The 19,506-nt window shown below is 45.3% G+C and overlaps 1 protein-coding gene across 2 annotated transcripts in view; it reads left to right on the top strand.

Moving 5' to 3' along the window:
* CP (ceruloplasmin) overlaps positions 1-19,506 on the top strand; it is an 81,993-nt gene that overhangs the window by 15,903 nt on the left and 46,584 nt on the right. For both annotated transcript variants that reach the window (XM_055127507.1, XM_012936180.2), the window contains exons 4-11: positions 978-1,151; positions 3,590-3,844; positions 5,439-5,607; positions 7,587-7,726; positions 9,212-9,364; positions 11,562-11,773; positions 16,475-16,625; positions 18,924-19,136. In XM_055127507.1, the coding sequence (XP_054983482.1) occupies positions 978-1,151; positions 3,590-3,844; positions 5,439-5,607; positions 7,587-7,726; positions 9,212-9,364; positions 11,562-11,773; positions 16,475-16,625; positions 18,924-19,136 (1,467 nt within the window). The remainder of the gene's footprint in view (positions 1-977; positions 1,152-3,589; positions 3,845-5,438; positions 5,608-7,586; positions 7,727-9,211; positions 9,365-11,561; positions 11,774-16,474; positions 16,626-18,923; positions 19,137-19,506) is intronic.

Raw genomic sequence — 19,506 nt, 5'->3', positions numbered from 1 at the left:
CCAGGAGTAAACTCTGAGCATCTCTGGCATCTCTGGATGTGGCAGAGAGAGAGAGAGAGAGAGAGAGAGAGAGAGAGAGAGAGAGAGAGAGAGAGAGAGAGAGAGAAAGGCCGTTTGTTTGTTTTCCATAGAATTTACATATTTGTCCTGATTGATCCTCCCCCATCTTTCCTTTCTTTTTCCTAGATAAAGAGAGTATAGGAAAAAAAGAATGATCGGACAGGGCCAGATAAGGATTGTGGAAGAAACACTCTTCCGCATTGCTCAATTGCAATACATTAGTGCTGTATCTAACGTCCAGCCACGGTGCTGAAGAAAGACACGATTTTACCTACTGTGACTCTCTTTGTAGCACTCCTTAAGATTGAACTATTTCTAAGCGAAGGGGCCAAGTCGTTAGCTCAAGAATGTGAAGTCAAGTTCTTATTTGAGCAGTAATTAGTTACCTGCAAGTACCTGTCTCAGATTATTGTTGTATGCACCAGAATACACCTACAAAAGTTTTAACAAGCCTTTTCATTTGCAAAAAAAAAAAAAACATTTAATTGTGACGTGTTCAGTAGGCATCCAGATAGGTGAGCTCTCCAAGCTTAGGAGACTGGCCATAAAATTCCTTAAGTATCTAGAGAGAGAGAATAATAGGGTGAGCACTTGCCTTGCAAGTGGTCAAGCCCAGTTTGATGCCCACAGATGAACCCTTAGCATTGCCAAGAGTGAATCCTGAGCACCAAGCCAGAAGTAAGCCATGAGCAGTGCTGGGTATAGCCCCAAACTACCCGACCCCCCCCCCCACAAAAAAAATTCTATATCTATAAAATAAGATGGACTTGTACAAAGTGTGGTATATCAGGAAGATAAATATTAGGGAAAAAATTAACTATAAGATGTGAAACCACATGCCATAGATTTAAGTGCTACATAAATAAAAAAAATAAATAAATAAATAAATAAATAAATAAATGTGACTTTTACTTCAGATTCTCTGGATGGAGAAAAAGAAAAGAATATTGACAAAGAATTTGTGGTCATGTTCTCTGTGGTGGATGAAAATCTCAGCTGGTACCTAGATGACAACATCCAAACCTACTGCTCAGAGCCAGAGAAGGTTGACAAAGATGAGGAAGATTTCCAGGAGAGTAACAGGATGTACTGTGAGTTTCCAGAGAAACATCATCATTTACCTTCTTCCCATTACCCTGTCCCTTCACTAAGCTTATTTCTGTACCTGAAGCAGTAGTGTATCTCTGTGCCCCTGGAAACCAATCAGATTGGGTGTCTAACTTGATGTTCAGTTGTTAGCCAAGGAAAGACAAAGACACCACATTTCTCCCCCAGAGAGCATCAGTTAGGCTTAATGTACCTCTATGGTATACTTGGGTAATGACTTTTCCTCCAAGCTCACTAGAAATATTATCAGTCTGCTTAAAGTTATTAAAATAAATGCCTGAAAACATACTGTAAAGCACTGAACTGTGATTAAGAAAGTAGTTTAAAGCAAGATCTAAAAGTCTGCATATACATATCCCTGGGGCTGGAGCAAAAGCACAGCGGGTAGGGCGTTTGCCTTGCATGCAGCCGACCCAGGTTCGATTCCTCCGTCCCTCTTGGAGAGCCCGGCAAGCTACCAAGAGTATACCACCCATAGGGCAGAGCCCGGCAAGCTCCCCGTGGCATGTTCATTATGTCAAAAACAGTAACAACAAGTCTCACAACGGAGACGTTACTGGTGCCCACTTGAGCAAATAGATAGACAACAGGACGACAGTGCGACAGTGCTATGCACATCCCTGGGTCTCAGGCCCGTGCATTATTTATTTCCTATTTTTAATTCACTTTATTTCTTCTAGAAACATTTTCTTTCTGGCTGGAGTCCTTTGTTCTCAGACACAAGATAATGAGCTCACTAAGCCTGCGTACCACCCAGAATTCGCATAAGAAACCAAATCCCTTTACACCAACTACATCAATTCTTAATGAATCTTTGTGTAGCCTCAAAATAACCTTTCTTGGGGAAACTGAAAGCACAAAATAAATTAACTATCAAAGCAGAAAAACAAGCATATTTACAAAGTACAGGCCCTGATTTCCAACTTTGGCTTAGGGCTGCCTTTGTTATATGCTAATACAAATAAATACCAGAAAGAGATATTCCACGTAGTAAAGAGGAATCACAACTTAAGGCCCAGGCTAGGCCCCAGTTTGCTTCCCAGCACCACAAGTTCCCTCAAGAATCCCCAAAGACAGGGGCTGGAGCGATAGCACAGCGGGTAGGGCGTTTGCCTTGCACCCGGCCGACCCAGGTTCGATTCCCAGCATCCCATATGGTCCCCTGAGCACCGCTAGGAGTAATTCCTGAGTGTAGAGCCAGGAGTAATCCCTGTGCATTGCCAGGTGTGACGCAAAAAGAAAAAAAAAAAAGAATCCCCAAGTACAGCCCTGGAGACCCCCTGAGCATCACAGGGTGGTCCAGGGAACCCATGGGACTTAGGGCCCCAGCAGCACAATTGAACCTTCAAACCTGAGCATCAAACCACAAGACTCTCCCAGAGGGCCCCTCCCAGCCTCCCGAGCACCCCTGAGAAGGCCCCCACATCCCACTTCCCAAGAGAAAAAGATACACAAAGTTCTAAAATATAAGCTTGGCTCTGGATCTCTGCAATATTCGGTGCATTCATAGAACTTCCCAGAACCAATTTTTCACCCTAGTCAAGCTCGTTTCAGTGGTGACCCTAAGTTTTCTCCCAAGGTTCAGGCCGTTCATTCTGTCCGGAAAGTTCATTCAGATCTCTGTAGCTCTGGGCACTGACCCTGCCGCCTTCCCCTACATTTCATTCTTTCCTCCTTCATGTCTGTTCCAATTGGTCTTCTGACCTTTTTTTAAAAAATGATTCACAAAACAATTCATATTCATAATAGAAAATTGCAAACTTCCAATAAGCAAAAAGATGTCAAAATCATTTCTATTTGCCCTGCAACATGATTCATGATTGACTGCTTCAGTCTTGTTTCCATTCACTACATATGTTTATGCTTTGTATAGATGCACATATTTACATGTTTACAAATGCATGCACACATATATGTGTATATATATATATACATATATATATATATATAGCAGGTAGGGCGTTTTTGCCTTGCATGCGGCTGACCTGGGTTTGATTCTTCCTCCCCTCTCGGATAGTCCGGCAAGCTACCGAGAGTATCTCGCCCGCACAGCACAGCCTGGCAAGCTACTCATGGCGTATTCAATATGCCAAAACAGTAACAAGTCTCACAATGGAGACGTTACTGGTGCCCACTCAAGCAAACTAATGAGCAATGGGATGACAGTGACATATATTCTGAGTACATAGGTGTTCTGTTCATTGTTCTACTCATCTAATGATATCGAATGACAAGAGTCCGGTCCAAAATGAAAGATGAAGTAATAGACAGAAAAGAAGTGGCAGGCACTTCCAACTTCAGTTTCCAGAAGACTTGTGTCAGCCAGATTCCATCCCTAACAGACTCTATTTCTGTAGAGGTCAGGATCCCTGTCCCAAACACAGATATGCATGTCCAATCACCATCTCTGTTTGACTTCCAGCGGTGAACGGATACACATTTGGAAGTCTCCCGGACCTCTCCATGTGTGCTGAGGACAGAGTGAAGTGGTATCTTTTTGGAATGGGCAACGAAGTTGATATCCACGCAGCTTACTTCCACGGGCAAACGTTGACTAACAAGAACTATCGAATCGATACGATCAATCTTTTTCCCGCGACCCTCTTTGATGCTTTGATGGTGGCCCAGTCTCCTGGAGAATGGATGCTCAGCTGTCAGAACCTAAACCATCTGAAAGGTAGGAGAGGCATTACCAAATAAAGAGAGTCACGTCTCTCTGCTAGAAAAGGGTGATTGCTGGAACCACCAGCTACAACTCTTGAAATGATCTGAGCTTCGAACAAGTTGTTTCATTTTATTCCCATCACAGGATGCATCAGTTGTGATTTTTTTTTTAGAAAGACTGGAACATTTTTAAAGTAATTAAATCTGAAAATATATTTATTTTAGAAAAGCCTTCAATGGGGGCTGGAGCGATAGCACAGTGGGTAGGGCGTTTGCCTTGCACGTGGTCAACCGGGGTTCGATTCCCAGTATCCCATATGGTCCCCTGAGCACCGCCAGGAGTGATTCCTGAGTGCAGAGCCAGGAGTAACCCCTGTGCATCGCCAGGTGTGACCCAAAAAGAAAAAAAAAGCCTTCAATGTATGTTACTGCCGCCTAAAAGTATAGTACTGTATATGTTTCTTAACTTAATAAATAGACAATATTGGAAGCTCCACAAGATCCAGTATTGTTTTGAAAAGTTGTCTAGTTTTCACAAAACTGATTTCATCAACTAGAGCAAAGTTTGTTCTCTGGTCCAGTTATTCCTTGGTTTAACTCCATCAATCTCTTCTGTATCTTTTAAGTATGAGATGATCAGATATTCTTAGCATTGGAAAAATACTAGTTTGTGATATGTCTCCTCATGACACTAGGTTTCATCTGGATCTCTGTGTATGTTACTTTGACCTTCAAATAAATCTCACCTGTCAAAGGACCTGTACAACCACTTAGTGGAACAGTTTAGTCATAATATTCATTGGCTAAAGAAATAATTGAGCAGGCATTTGCCTTGTATTTTGGGCTGGGTTCAATCCCTGGCACCACCTGTGGTCTCCCAAATCCTGCCAGGAATCATCCTGAACACAGAGCCAGGAGGAAATGCTGAGCACTATTAGTTGTGATTAAAAAAAAAGAAAAAAAATAAAAATTAAAAAACTTCATGGATTCCTCCACACCTCCTCTTCCTAACCCTTAAAATATGACAAAATGTCTCCTTTTTTCCTTACCTACTCAGAAGCCCTGTTTTTCTTATTAGAGAACCCCCCAGGTGAAATTCCACCAGAATAGAACCATATTTGTAAAACAGTACTATAGAGCTTTGAGGACGTGAGTGGGGACTCTATTTGACATTTCCAGCCATAATTTCTTTGTGGGGCTGGAGTGATAGCACAGTGGTAGGGTGTTTGCCTTGCACGAGGCCGACCTGGGTTCAATTCCTCCGCCCCTCTCTGAGAGTCTGGCAAGCTACCGAGAGTATCCCACCTGCCCGGCAGAGCCTGGCAAGCTCCCCGTGGCATATTCGATCTGCCAAAAACAGTAACAAGTCTCACAATGGAGACATTACTGGTGCCCACGTCAGCAAATTGATGAGCAACGGGATGACAGTGCCAGTGAACATTTAATAACAAGTTAATAACAACAAGTAATTTCTTTGTGATGTCTAGCTCATAATATTGTTTCTTGCCATTAATTTCTTCCATTCCCAGCTGCCTTTGGACAGGAAGGTGCTTCTAAGGCAGAAGAGCCACATGAGTAATGGGAACTCTGTGTCTGTCTGTTTGCAGCTGGCTTGCAGGCCTTTTTCCAGGTCAAAGATTGCAAAAAGCCGTCGCCAGAGCTGGCCGCCGGCGGGGAGGTGAGGCAGTATTACATAGCGGCAGAGGAGATCCTGTGGAGCTACGCGCCCTCGGGCACAGACGCTTTCACCCGCCAGAACCTAACGGAACCGGGAAGGTAATTCACCTCGGGCTCTGATTTCCGAACACAACCCCCCACCGCCCCTAAGACCATCCAAGCTGATTCCGAAGTGAAAATTTGAGCTGATACTGAAATGGATGGAGTAGGCTGCTAAATAGCTGTAAGTTTAGTACAGCACAATGACACGTGATCTGCCCTTCCGCTTAGGCTTCTTTGACTTAGCTAATTTCTTTATTCTTTCTTTCCTTCTTTCTTTCCTTCTTTCTTTCTTTCTTTCTTTCTTTCTTTCTTTCTTTCTTTCTTTCTTTCTTTCTTTCTTTCTTTCTTTCTTTCTCTTTCTTTTCTCTTTCCTTCCTTTCTTCTACCTTTCTCTTTCTTCCTCTCTTCCTTCCTCTTTCTTCCTTTCTTTCTTTTTCTTTCTTTTTTTCTTTCCTTCTTTCTTTCCTTCTTTCTTTCTCTCTCTCTTTCTTTCTTTCTTTTGCTCCTTCCTTCCTCCCTTCCTTCCACCTTTCTCTTTCCTTTCTTCCTTCCACCTTTCTCTTTCTTTCTTTCTTTCCTTTTTTCCTTCTTTCTTTCTTTCCTTCCTTCCTTTCTTCTTTCTTTCTTTCTTTCTTTCTTTCTTTCTCTTTCTTTCTTTCTTTCTTTCTCTTTCTTTCTCTCCTTTCTCTCTTCCTTTCTTCCTTCCATTTGTTTTGGGGTCATACCTGACTCTGCTGAGGGCTTATTCCTGGCTCTGTGCTCAGGGATCACTCCTGTCAGTGCTCAAGGGACCATATGCAAGAAATCTTTTTTCTTTTTTGCCAAACCCAGCAGTGCTCAGGAGTAACCCCTGAGGATGTTCAGGGGATTGTCTGAGGCGCTGAGAAATCAAACCAGATTTCGGGGCATGCCAGGCAAGTGCCTTAAGCCCTGCACTATCTCTCAGTCCCTCTTGCTATAGAATAGACCAAGCTTGTTTTCTTGCCACAAGTCATTTCTCCTCACCCCACTCTTCACTGCACACCCTTGATCTTATGTTTAATGCTACCTCTCCTCTGGATTGTTTTAAAAATCCAAATAACACTTCCTCCAAAAGGCCTTTGGGATTCTCTCTGCCACTTGTGCAACCCTGGGAGAAATGCTCCCGAGCACTCGTGCTGATGAACTGTCACGCTATCGACTGCTTCACAGCCGCCTTCTCTGACAGACGTCACGTCACGTGACTGGACTCGAAGCACTCATGGGGTGCTTCTAGCAAGAGCAGACACAGAGGCCTGTGCCGAAGGAAGAGAAAGATGGATGGGGTGGCTCTGTGCAAGTTCAAGACCTCTCTGAGGTGTCACCTTTTCACTGCAAAATGGGAAAAACACCAACTTGGCGACACTACGATGTGAGTTTCCTGGTGAATTTCTGGTAGTCAGAAAAAGCTCCAGAGCTAGTTTGTGCTCATCTGGAAAGAAGAAAAAGAAGAAGAAAAGTTGCAGTGTTTAACGTGTTATAAAACTGTTTAAATACCTGTTCTCCAGCCAGGGAGAAAGAGTGTCGGGGTTAAGGCACTTGGTTTGAATCTTGACACCTCAGAAGTTCCCCCGAGCACCACCAGGGGAGTCTCTGAGATTTAAAATAAGATCAGGCCCCCTCAGCGGGAGGATGAAAGACATTCGCCTTCTCATGGCTGGCCAGGCTCGGTCCCCAGACCCACACCTGGTCCGGGAACCCCACCAGTAATGAGCCCTGAGCACAGAGCCAGGAGAAAGCCCAGAGCACAGATCAGTGGCCCACCTTTCCTTCCCCCCACCACCCTCAATAAAAGATTGGTTGTGTTGACTGTCAGAGATGACATAGGCCTTCTGGAACTTTCCACCGCACTGGAGAAAGCCAACCCTCCCCCCTCCGTCTTTCTCTTGCTTCCTGTTCAGCGCCAGGCAGAGCATGGGGAACAGTCTCCAGGTCCAGGTGCTCCTGGGTCTCTCCCGTTAGAACCCTCCGTGGACGCCTGCTTTCCACGCCGTCACTCAACCCTGTTCTTTCCGCAGCGCTTCCGAGGTTTTCTTTGAACAAGGTGCCACAAGAATCGGAGGCTCCTATAAGAAGCTGGTTTACCGGGAGTACACAGACGGCTCCTTCACGAGGAAGAAGGAGAGAGGACCAGAGGAAGAACATCTTGGCATCCTGGGTGAGTCCGTGCAGAGTCTATGTGACTATTGTCCTCTCTCATCCCCTGGCGACACCAACCTCAGAAAGGACACAGACAGCTGCAGCCTGGTGTCCCCGCAGACACGGGGGCTGTGGACAATCGTGCCCCAGTACAGTGAGATGAGTCAGCAGCATCAGGTACCCATAGTCAAGGGGGCTGGCCTCGAATGATTGTTGTATTTTTTTCCCCCCAAGAGGTAAGAGGGTCTGGGGTTTAAATTAATGATGATGTGGTTAGTTTGCACTTTGAGCGGAAGGTGCATTTCCTTAGAAATAAAATCTAAGGCTCGAGTCGTCTGTTAGGGAGCCGAACCTTTTGTAGGCTGTGCTTCGGGTGCTCAGTCAGTACCCTGGGCAGAACGATTGGGACAAGTCATGACGCCCAGAGGCCGAGCTGCTCCACTCTCCAGCTGTTGGCTCTGACCTATGAAAGGCCTCCACTTCCTGTAAAATGGGATCGATAATAAGAATGACAGTCCTGGTACTTTTATAGCCCTATTCAGATTTTTTTCCTTAGAATATCCTTAATTCAGGGCTGGAGCAATAGCACAGCGGATAGGGCATTTGCTTTGCATGAGGCCGACCCGGGTTCGATTGCCAGCATCCCAAGCACCACCAGGATTGCCAGCATCCCAGGAGTAAGCCCTGGGCATCGCCGGGTGTGACCCAAAAAGCAAAAAAATAATAATAATAAATAAGAATATCCTTAATTCTCCTTAATTAAGCACGGCGGGTAGGGCGTTTGCCTTGCACACAGCCGACCCAGGTTCGATTCCTCTGTCTCTCTTGGAGAGCCTGGCAAGCTACTGAGAGTATCTCACCCACATGGCAGAGCCTGGCAAGCTCCCTGTAGCAAATTCGATATGCCAAAAACAGTTACAACAAGTCTCACACTGGAGACATTACTGGTGCCCGCTCAAGCATATCGATGAACAACAGGACGACAGTGCAACAGTGCTACAGAATACACAGATTCTATACTTATGTTTTTATTCTCTATTTGGTAGTAATATTAATTTTGATCATGGAAAATCCACATTTTATTTTTCTTCACCTCCAAGCCAGTTCAATTTAAGCCACTGGAAATGGCCAAGGCTGCTAATACACTGGCCTGGCTCAGAAATAACACACGGGCAGCAGGCAGCACCAAGAAGGAGAGCACAGATGCCGTGAGCACTTTCTGTAGGTGCTCTAAAGCTCGTGGGCTAAGCTGGACAAAAATAATGACAATTTTTATTAACGTGAATCCCAAAGGCTCCTGATCTCCTTCCAGCATCCTCCTGTCCAATGACAGGGACACTGTCCAGGCGACAAGGTGTACCGTGAGCGCGTCTCTGCCTAAGCCTGTTGTTGATGGCCACATTGCTTCCGCCAGCTGGCGAGACCAAGTGCCCCCCTCCACCGAAATGCTGTAAACGTCTGAGGCTCTATACTAAAGGATATCCTGCACTCTCTCTGACCCTAGGGCCCGTGATTTGGGCAGAGGTGGGAGACACCATCAGAGTCACCTTCTTCAACAAGGCAAATCACCCTCTCAGCATTGAGCCCGTTGGAGTGAAAGTGAATAAGACCCACGAGGGGACGTACTATTCTGGCCAGTTCAACGACCGCAACAGACGTGAGTACGGCTGTGCTGGCCAAGCCCTGTGCAGATCACACCAAAAAACGGTCCTGCCGGGGCCCCACGCAGGGACTTACAAGGAAACCATCTCTCACTCTCACGCATCACATCAGGCAGCCAATCAGTCCCCTCCCCTACTTTCCAATCCTTTATTGAACTTTTCCCTGCCTTTATTGCGAGGTCATCAGCAACGCTGCTGTGCCTTATCTGTGTTGAGTCAGTGACGTGTTTCTGGAATGCTAGTGGCTAACTGATACACTTTTTTAAACGTTTGTGAGGGGCTGGAGAGACAGTACAGCGGGGAGGGCATCGCCTTGCCCACTCTGACTTAGGTTTGATGCCTGACATCAGGTTTGGGTCCCACAGGGGCCCAAAGCCTGAGAGAGATCATCTCTCGGCACAGAGACAGGAGTAAATCCTGAGCACAAGTGTGCCCCCGACACACAAAAAATACAAAAAAAATCTTCTTGCAATTGTAAGAAGAGTCTACACTCCTTTTAGAATATCAAGAAATATTGGAGGGGCTTGAGCGATAGTACAGCAGGTAGGGCATTTGACTTGCATAGGGCTGACCCGGGTTCGATTCCCAGCATCCCATAGGGTCCCCTGAGCACCACCAGAAGTAATTCCTTACTGCAAAGCCAGGAGTAACCCTTGTGCATCTCCAGATATGATCCAAAAAAGCAAAAAAAGTAAGGAAGGAAGAAAAGAAGGAAGGAAGGAAGGAAGGAAGGAAGGAAGGAAGGAAGGAAGGAAGGAAGGAAGGAAGGAAGGAAGGAAGGAAGGAAGGAAGGAAGGAAGGAAGGAAGGAAGGAAGGAAGGAAGGAAGGAAGGAAGATGGGAAAGTCTAGGGGTGTTGGAGATAGTCTTGCATTGAGGGCTAGTGTGTGCCTGACCCGGTTTGATTCAAGGCACCAAATGGTCCCTCCTGCGTTACCAGGTGCAGCCCTGGCGGCCTCCAGGGTAATTGAGGCACCACAGGGGCCTGAGAAGCCCCTCACGTGCAGGCCCAGCTGACTGACAATCCCCAGGGTCACCCTAGGGCTTCCTGAGGACCGCTTGAGCTTCCTGTCCCCCCAAGAAACGTACAAACAGGAATCACCAAAGACATTATTATCCACACCTCTAGAGACAACCACACTTGTGTTTTATATGATTCTTCCCTTCTTTCATCTGTCACTCTATACTGTTTTTATCATGTTGGGATTGGAGAACTTCACCTATAGCCTGTGTCTCCTTGTATTTTAAGCATTTTGTACAGTGATTCATTATAACCTTAATGATAGGGAATATTCCCCTCTGTGGGCACAGCTCAGTATTTTCATCAGCCAGGGCGGCCTTCATCTCAGCCGCCGTTACCAGAGAACCGTGCGCCAGTGATTGGGTCTCTCGACCCTGAGTTTCCTCAGAGGCAAAGGTGGGAGATCCCAGAATATCTGTAAGATTCCAACATTGTTTTCAGTTCAATAGAAAATGCACCAATGGTCCCCTACATCCGGGGGTTATTTTAGCTGGTGGAAATCATGCTGGACCTCAAGAAGGTTCAGTTCTGCTCAGGGAGGAAAGACACATGGCGTGGTGAAAGGTGTGAGTGATATTCTAGGGCTGGAGAGAACAGAGGGCACCATCGGAGTCCACCGTGGCTGTTGCAACTAAGCAGCAAAGACTGGGTGGCAGAGGAACAACAGAACAGGTGGCAGTGTCCCCTGGGAGTCCTGATCAGGGTGCCAGCCTGGCCATCCAAGGGGCCTCTTTCGGCTCTCTCACTCTCACCGTGTCATCACCAGGAGAAAAGGAGTAAAGTCTGGGCCATCTCTCACCCAAGGACACCAATTCCACTCGTGAAGGCACCCTTTAGGGGGTGATTTGGTCAAAATCTTCTGACCAAATCACCTCCTAACGGACCCACCTCTTCCTGCTACCATCATTCGGGACTTAAGTGAATCTGCAGGGGTCACCAACATTCAGATGGTGGCGGGCAACATCCTGATACCCACCTCTGGCCGAGATGTGTAGGTTTCCCGGGGGAACCCACCCTTAGCTGTGTGCGATGGCACCCGTGTGGGAGCCGGATTCCTTCCTGATTCCCAACAAGGAACTCAGAACCGGCTTGTTCTAGACCAACGCAGGCTCCTTTGTGGCCCAGTGGAGCACATCAACACGCTCGACTTCTCTGCTGTGACCTTCCTTACAGATACATGTCATCCAGCCTCCTGTGTGGCACCCGGGAAGACCTGGGTCTACGAATGGTCCGTCCCCGAAGAAGTGGGACCTACTTACAAAGACCTACACTGTTTAACCAAGATGTATTATTCAGCTGTGGACCCCACCAAAGACATATTCACCGGACTCATTGGGCCCATGAAAATATGCAAGCAAGGATCCTTAGATAAAAACGGGAAACCGGTGAGTCTAAGCGGAGAAAATGAAAATTATCATATGCAACTCTTTGAATTATCATTATTATTGGGAAAAGGTGGGGTCTTGAGTGAGGATTTGACACAAAAGCTTGTCAATTTTTCTCAAGTTTAAAAGAGCCATATATTATAGAAATTGTCTGCTAACATAATAGTTGAGAACAAGGTTTTCCATTTCCAAGGTTTATATAATGCAATTAGAAATCAACACATATATGGGCTGGAGTGATAGCACAGCGGGTAGGGCGTTTGCCTTGCACGCAGCCGACCCTGGTTTGATTCCCAGCATCCCATATAGTCCCAGGAGTAATTTCTGAGCGCAGAGCCAGGAGTAACCCCTGTGCATCGCCGGGTGTGACCCAAAAAGCAAAAAAAAAAAAAGAAATCAACACATACCTAAAAAAAATACCTGTAAGAAATAATGTCACAAGAAATACGGCACTCAGATTTCAACTGAGAAAAACATTACTTAAAATATTGATTAGAAATGATGAAATGGCTTTTTAGCCTAAAAGGAGAAATTCTTAATTCCATCCTTCTTAACAACCTCTAAAACCAATATTTTTATTTAACTCTTTAAAAAACAAGGAGTACTTTTAAAATACCCCTAATACAAATATTACACTGTAAAATAATCATTATCATAGTTCTATAATACCATTAAATATCCTGTAGCACTGTAGCACTGTTGTCCCGTTGTTCATCGATTTGCTCGAGTGGGCACCAGTAAGGTCTCGTTGTGAGACTTGGGTAGCTTGCCAGGCTCTGCCATGTGGGACCATTAAATATCCTATGATAATTAATCTTTCTCACACCTGTTTCATATTTGTAATTTGAGTTGGTTCCCAAATAGTTACACACTTTACAATTAATGTAAATTAATCTCTTGAAATTTTTTCTGTTGCAATAATTACCTGTTCTTTGTATGTTTCCTGTGTCTATATTTAACTGAGAATATTTTCGGGGTTTCACTGAACAGGCTTCTCTTCGGGTTACAGCCTTTGGGGGTTTTTGTTTTGCTTTTTTCAAGACTACTTCCTGTGTGACTCCGGGGCTTCTGTGGGCGTGTTTCAAGTATGTGGTGGCTTCAGCTGTGAGCACTGTCAGTCTGAGGACTCAGATTCAGAAATGAATCAGGATATGGAATAGTTGTGTTCTGCTCCCAGTACTCCTCCTTTCTTTAATAGCACACATACTCTCTAGACAGGTCTGAGTGTGGACGTTCTTTTTATGTGGATGTCAGTTGTTCCAGAACCAACAAAGATGTGGCAAAGATCATTTTTTCTTCCATGGCTTTGACTGCTGGCCAAAGTTTTGCTGAACTTATCGATCTTTTCAAATAACCATCTTCAATGTTATTGATTCTTCCCATTCATTCACTAGTTCAGTTGGCACTGATTTCTGTTCAAATTCTGAATTTTTTCAAATAAGTGAAACTGCATATGTTCATTTCCTTCTTCCTCTCCCCCTCGCCCTATTTAATACTATAAGCTAGAATTCCCTCTGAAATTATTTATGGAGACTCTCCTCACTCCTTTTTTTCTAGATATTACTGCATGATGTGGATATGCCACCATTTACAAACCAGTCCATTCATGAGCAAGTGCTTGGATTGGCTCCAATCTTTGTTTTCATAAATGCAATACAATGGGAAGCCTTACTCATGTGTGGCTGTATTTTTGCAAACATCTTTAGGATAATTCCTCTAAACAACATTGCAGGGACAAAGAATAAACATATGTATAATTATGCTGGATGTGGTCGAATCCCCTTGCATGGGAATTGTGCAGTTCTGCACTGCCACCATAAATGAGAATATCTGTTTTTCCATAGTGCTGGGGTCCACGCAATGTCAGGGGTTAAACCCAGGTCTCCTGCATGCAAAGCCTGTGTTCCAGATCTTCGAGCCCCGTTGCTCACATTTTAGTCACTGTTTTTATTGTCTCCATGGATATTGGTCTATTCATGCAGCTTCTTTTAAATTAGTCAATGATATTTCCTCAGCAAATGGTCTTCATTTTTTTCTCAATTATCCTTTTCTCAATTATTATCCTTATGGACTGGAGTGATAGCACAGCAGGTAGGGCATTTGCCCTGCACATGGCTGACCCGGGTTCGATTCCTCTGTCCCTCTTGGAGAGCCCAGCAAGCTACTGAGAGTATCACGCCCACACGGCAGAGCCTGGCAAGCTCCCCGTGGCATATTCAAAATGCCAAAAACAGTAACAAGTCTCCCAAGGGGGACATTACTGGTACCCGCTCGAGCAAATCGATGAACAACGGGATGACAGTGCTACAGTGCTACAGTGCTTGCTTAGACCTTTTTTTATTTGTATTCACTTTTATCTCTGGTTTATTTTTACCCCTTTCTTTTTTCTTCATTTTATTTCTAAACTATTCAGATGCTTAAAATATTGGTTTTGCTTAAAATAAAAATCATTTCCAACTCTCTGTTCATTTGTTTTGTTATAGTCCTTACATGAAGACTTACGGCCATCATGAATGTGGCTAAATCCTTAGTAATTTATTTTTGCTTCCTCTTTGGTGTGAGAAATATTTGGATCAAATACGAGCTTTTTCATGTTCCAACTTTTGGCTCTTTCATGAGTAATGGTTTTGTTGCATTGTAATGAGAAAATGTGACCTGTAACTTTTGACTGAAGTTTTCTCTCTTGGTCAACACATGAGGGTCTACCTAGCCTCTGAAAACATCTTTCTATTCTTTCTCTAGTATAGAATTTTTGTATCATAATCTTTGCCCCATGAAAACACGAACTGCATAAACTTTAAAAAGTTGATGGCTTTGCAGGAACATGTTTAGGTGATTATGTTATTATTGGGGCTCGGGGGCCTAGTCGGGCGTTGGGTTTACTCCTGGCTCTGTGATCAGGGGTCACTCTGTACTGTCTCTCTACTTGGTGGCTATTATTGCTGTTTTGCCTTATTTCCAGAGAAGCTTTTGAATAGGAACATTCTAGATGTTTCCATCATAGTGGTGACCATGGCTACTGTCATTATCATATCTCCTCTCTTTTGTAACCTCTTTATCATTATTATCATATATATTTTATCTTGTTTTTCTGTTTTATGGGAGCTTTTCTTCCTCTGGGGGTTTTGCTTGGTGACTTCTGGGGGTTTTGCTTGGTGACTTCTTTCTCAGGGGTGCTCATAGCGTCCCTGGACTGGAACTTTCTTAACATCAACTACACAGATTCTGTTTTCTGTCTAAATTTCAGGTCTCTGCCATCATTAGATTTTGTTTCTAATTTGGATAATTATGTTTTAGCTAAAAAAAAAAATCTCAGTTTAAAAAAAAGAAATAAAAGCAATCCCCTAGAAAGCTTACTCATCTTCGCAGGAATAACTTGTAACTTGTTAACTTGTTCTCGGGAGTTCATGTGCTTTGATTTCGTAGACTGATTGCTGTCTTCTGAGAATCCTCGAGTCATTCCAGAGACAGTGGTGTTTCTGCTTCCTTGTATTTTCTCTCCTTCCCCCTCCCTTCCTCCTTCCTCCTCCCCCCCCCTCCCTCCTTTCTTCCTTTCCTTCCCCTTTCTCTCTTTCTGGAGAAATTTTAGATTTACCAAACAATGGAGCAGAAAGCAGAGAGTTCCCATATCACCCCCCTCACCACCACCCACTCAATTCCCTCCACTACTGATCTTTCACCAATGGCATCATTTTGCTACAATGATGAAACATTAGTAATTGTATAACTGATGGTGCATTATTAATAGCTTTAATACTGCTTGCGTTTGTGCTCACTCTTAGTTTTTGATAAATGTATGGTGGCATGTATATGTCATTACAGAGTTACACAAGATGGTTTGTTTTTCTTAAAAGTCTGCAATGTTCCACCTTCTTGCCCTGCTCTTCCCTGCCCAAAACCTGATTGCCCTTTTTTTTTTCTTTTTGGGTCACACCCAGCAATGCACAGGGGTTACTCCTGGCTCTGCACTCAGGAATTACTCAGCAGTGCTCAGGGGGCCATATGAGATGTTAGGAATCGAACCCAGGTCGGTCACGTGCAAGGCAAACGCCCTACCCGCTGTGCTATCGCTCCAGCCCCCTGATTGCCCATTTTTACCCTCTCCATAGTTCTGCCTTTCCTGCCATACAGTTAGAATCATATAATTTGTATACTTTCCCTGGGGCTTGTCACTGCTTCTTTCTTTTTTCACTGAGAACGCGGTAGTGGGTGGGGTGGAGAATGCTTATCCTGTTGGCTAAGCTCTTGTTCCAGTCACAGTCACGTGACAGTCTATGATCCTGGCCTCACTCTGCTGCCAACCCCTCTATCTCCAGGAATTCTCTAAGGGCTCATGAATCCACCTGGCACCTTCCCTGATTTCTAGCACAGACCTATATGCTTTCCAGTTTTCACCGTTTTGAGTGGATTCCATTGTTTACGGATAGAATGACAGAAAGGGAGGGAAAGGATCATAAAATCTTTTAGGTGCAGAATGAGTGTATCTGCTTATCTGATAGAATCAAAACTCCACTACCCAGGCATGATAGAAAAGTCTGGGGGTCACCTGGACGCTTCTGTGCACCAATAGGAAACGAGGAACAGAGACTTCTGTCCTTCCCTCAGCAGGTTTGTAATCAAACCCTGCTGAGTCCGTGGAAGTCCTTCTGAAGGCATGAATGGACCATGTCTTTAATTCACTGCTGTGGTTTTGATTTACAGAAAAGCATCGACAGGGAGTTCTATTTGTTTCCCACAGTGTTTGATGAGAATGAGAGTTTACTCCTGGATGACAACATTTTGACATTTACAACTGCACCAGATAAGGTGGACAAGACCGACAAAGACTTTCAGGAATCTAATAAGATGCATTGTAAGTGTGGCCTCACCCCCCCCCCTCCTGTTACTTGCAATGCTTTTCATTAAGCCAAAGTGTGATCAGCTTTGCCCATTGAATAATTATCAGTAAATGAATCATGCAAGGTTAAGCATATTATCGAATTTAATGTCTTAATTCCCTACTTATCTAACTTAATTCAGAATAATAAATCACACAAAAAGATTTCTTTTTTTGGGGGTCACACCCAGTGATGCACAGGGGTTACTCCTGGCTCTGCACTCAGGAATTACCCTTGGCGGTGCTCAGGGGACCATATGCGATGCTGGAATTCGAACCCGGGTCGGCCACGTGCAAGGCAAACGCCCTACCCGTTGTGCTATCGCTCCAGCCCCACACAAAAAGATTTCAATGAGGTGCTGAGTCCCTCAGGGGTGGTTTCCAGATTAAGAACCTCAGTTCCACCCAGGGACTTAGTAGAATTGCAAGATCCTTTCTGGCCGACTGAATCAGAAACTTGGGGGGTCAGTAATCTCTGTTGAACAACCCCTCTGGGTGACAGGTGACTCCCATAGATATTTAAGTTTGACAGCTACTTGACTAGATGCTTCTGGCTTAATAACATCAGGTTCATCATGGGGAACTGAGATTAATCACACTCCCTGTAGTCTTCAAATATGCCTCAAGTATGTTTTTTTTTCTTTTTCTTTTTTGGGTCACACCTGGCGATGCACAAGGGTTACTCCTGGCTCTGCACTCAGAATTATTCCTGGCGGTACTCGGGGGACCATATGGGATGCCGGGGATCGAACCCGGGTCAGCCATGTGCAAGGGAAATGCCCTACCTGCTGTGCTATTGCTCCAGCCCCAAGTATAAATTTTTTAGACAACCTATGAATATTCATATTTGTTGACAATTGGAAATACTAGTACTATCTATTAGAAACAAATGTGAAAGAAAACATCCTGTTATTCTTTCCCCTGTCATTTGAAATCATCAGAAATTTTCCCATTCAAAGCAAGAAACACTTCCCCAGTGTACCATGTCGACAAAAAGCTGCTTCTTGTCACCCGTTTGGGCACTAACCAATACGAATGAGAGCAGAGAGGTGGCCAGTGAGGGCACAGGGCATGAAACCCTGGACTCCATCCTGCCCTCTTAGACAGGGACACCCCGGCCACATCAAGCTGCAGACAGTCCTCCTGAGTCAGTAAACAGGGGCTGGAGAGAGTACAGTGGACAGGGTGACCGCCTTGCATGCAGCCCACCCCAGTTCAATCCCCAGCACTGCCTGAAGACCCTGACAAGTACCAGGGGTGATCTGAGCTCAAAGCCAGGAGAAAGCCCCGTGCACTGCTGGGTATGGCCTCAAAATTAATAATAATAATAATAATAATAATAATTAAAAAGACATTTTAAAAACAAAACGAGTGGAGCCAGAACCAGAGTCCAGTGGGTAAGGTGCTTGCCTCACACACGGCTGACCCAGATTCCATCCCGGCACCACATAAGGAGCCCTGGGCGCTTCCTGGAGTGAGCACTGAGTGCAGAGCTGGGAGTCAGCCCTGAGCCCTGCAGGGTGTGGCCCCCAAACGAAACAAACAAATGAAAATGGGTGCTGGTGCTAGGGGAAAGTCATCCCAGATAGAGAAGGGAACACCAAGTAAAATGTGATTGGAAATCCCACGTGGGGAGGGAGATGCGTGCTGAAAGTAGACTAGAGACTGAACATGATGACCACTCAATACCCCTATTGCAAACCATAACACCCAAAAGGAGAGAGAGAGAGAGAGAACAAACTGGAATGCCCTGACATAGAGGTGGGGTGGGGTGGGGGGGAACGGGATCGGGAGGGAGAGAGGGAGGGATACTGGCTTCATTGGTGGTGGAGAATGGACACTGGTGGAGGGATGGGCTCTCAAACATTGCATGAGGGAGAAACAAGCACGAAAATGTGTGAATCTGTAACTGTACCCTCACTGTGACTCACTCATTAAAAAATAAATAAATTTAAAAAATTATTGAATGTAATCAAAGTACAAAGAGAATAAAGTGAAGATCACTAGCCACACAAGTGGTGGTGGGGGGTGGGTGGGATGGGAGGTATACTGGGGTTCTTGGTGGTGGAACATGTGCACTGGTGAAGGGATGGGGGGTTGATCATTGTATGACTGAGACTTAAACCTGAAAGCTTTGTAACTTTTTTCATGGTGAGTCAATAAATAAATAAATAAAAAGAAAAAAAAAGAAAATGGGTGCTGGGCAGTCTCAGATGTTTCTGGGGCGGGAGATGCAGCCCACTTCACTCACGTGTTCCTCTCCGACTCACACAGCCATCAACGGGTTCATGTACGGGAACCTGCCGGGGCTGCACATGTGCCAAGGGGCCAGGGTCACGTGGTACCTGTTCAGCGCGGGCAACGAGGCTGACGTGCACGGGATCTACTTCACGGGAAACACGTTTTCTTCAAGAGACGGGAGGAGAGACACCGTGAACCTCTTCCCTCAAGCCAGCCACGTGGCCGTCATGGTCCCCGAGTCCACAGGTGACGTGTCCTCGCCCCCTCCCTGGTTCATCACTGGCCGGCATCGTGATGGGAGTTCAGGGGTGTCGCCCCACACCTCCCTGGGTGCCCAGGAGTCAGTGTCCCCCACGGGCGACGGTCCAGCACCTTCGCACAAGCCCCAAGGCCTCTGTGGCCCCATCTGTCACCCACTGTCTCCTCTGTCTGGGGCCTCTGCAGCTTTCACTGTGACGGCTTTTCACTTTCTTTCTCTTTGGGTCACAACTGGCAATGCTCAGGGGTTACTCCTGGCTCTGCACTCAGGAATCACACCTGGGAGTGCTCGGGGACCCTATGGGATGCTGGGAATCGAACCTGGGTCAGCTGCGTGCAAGGCAGACACCCTCCCCGC

The sequence above is a fragment of the Sorex araneus genome, chromosome 2 (assembly GCF_027595985.1).
Source record: "Sorex araneus isolate mSorAra2 chromosome 2, mSorAra2.pri, whole genome shotgun sequence".
NCBI classification, from domain to species: domain Eukaryota; kingdom Metazoa; phylum Chordata; class Mammalia; order Eulipotyphla; family Soricidae; genus Sorex; species Sorex araneus.
The sequence above is the reverse complement of the archived record's forward strand: the minus strand, read 5'-3'. Positions and strand labels throughout refer to the sequence as shown.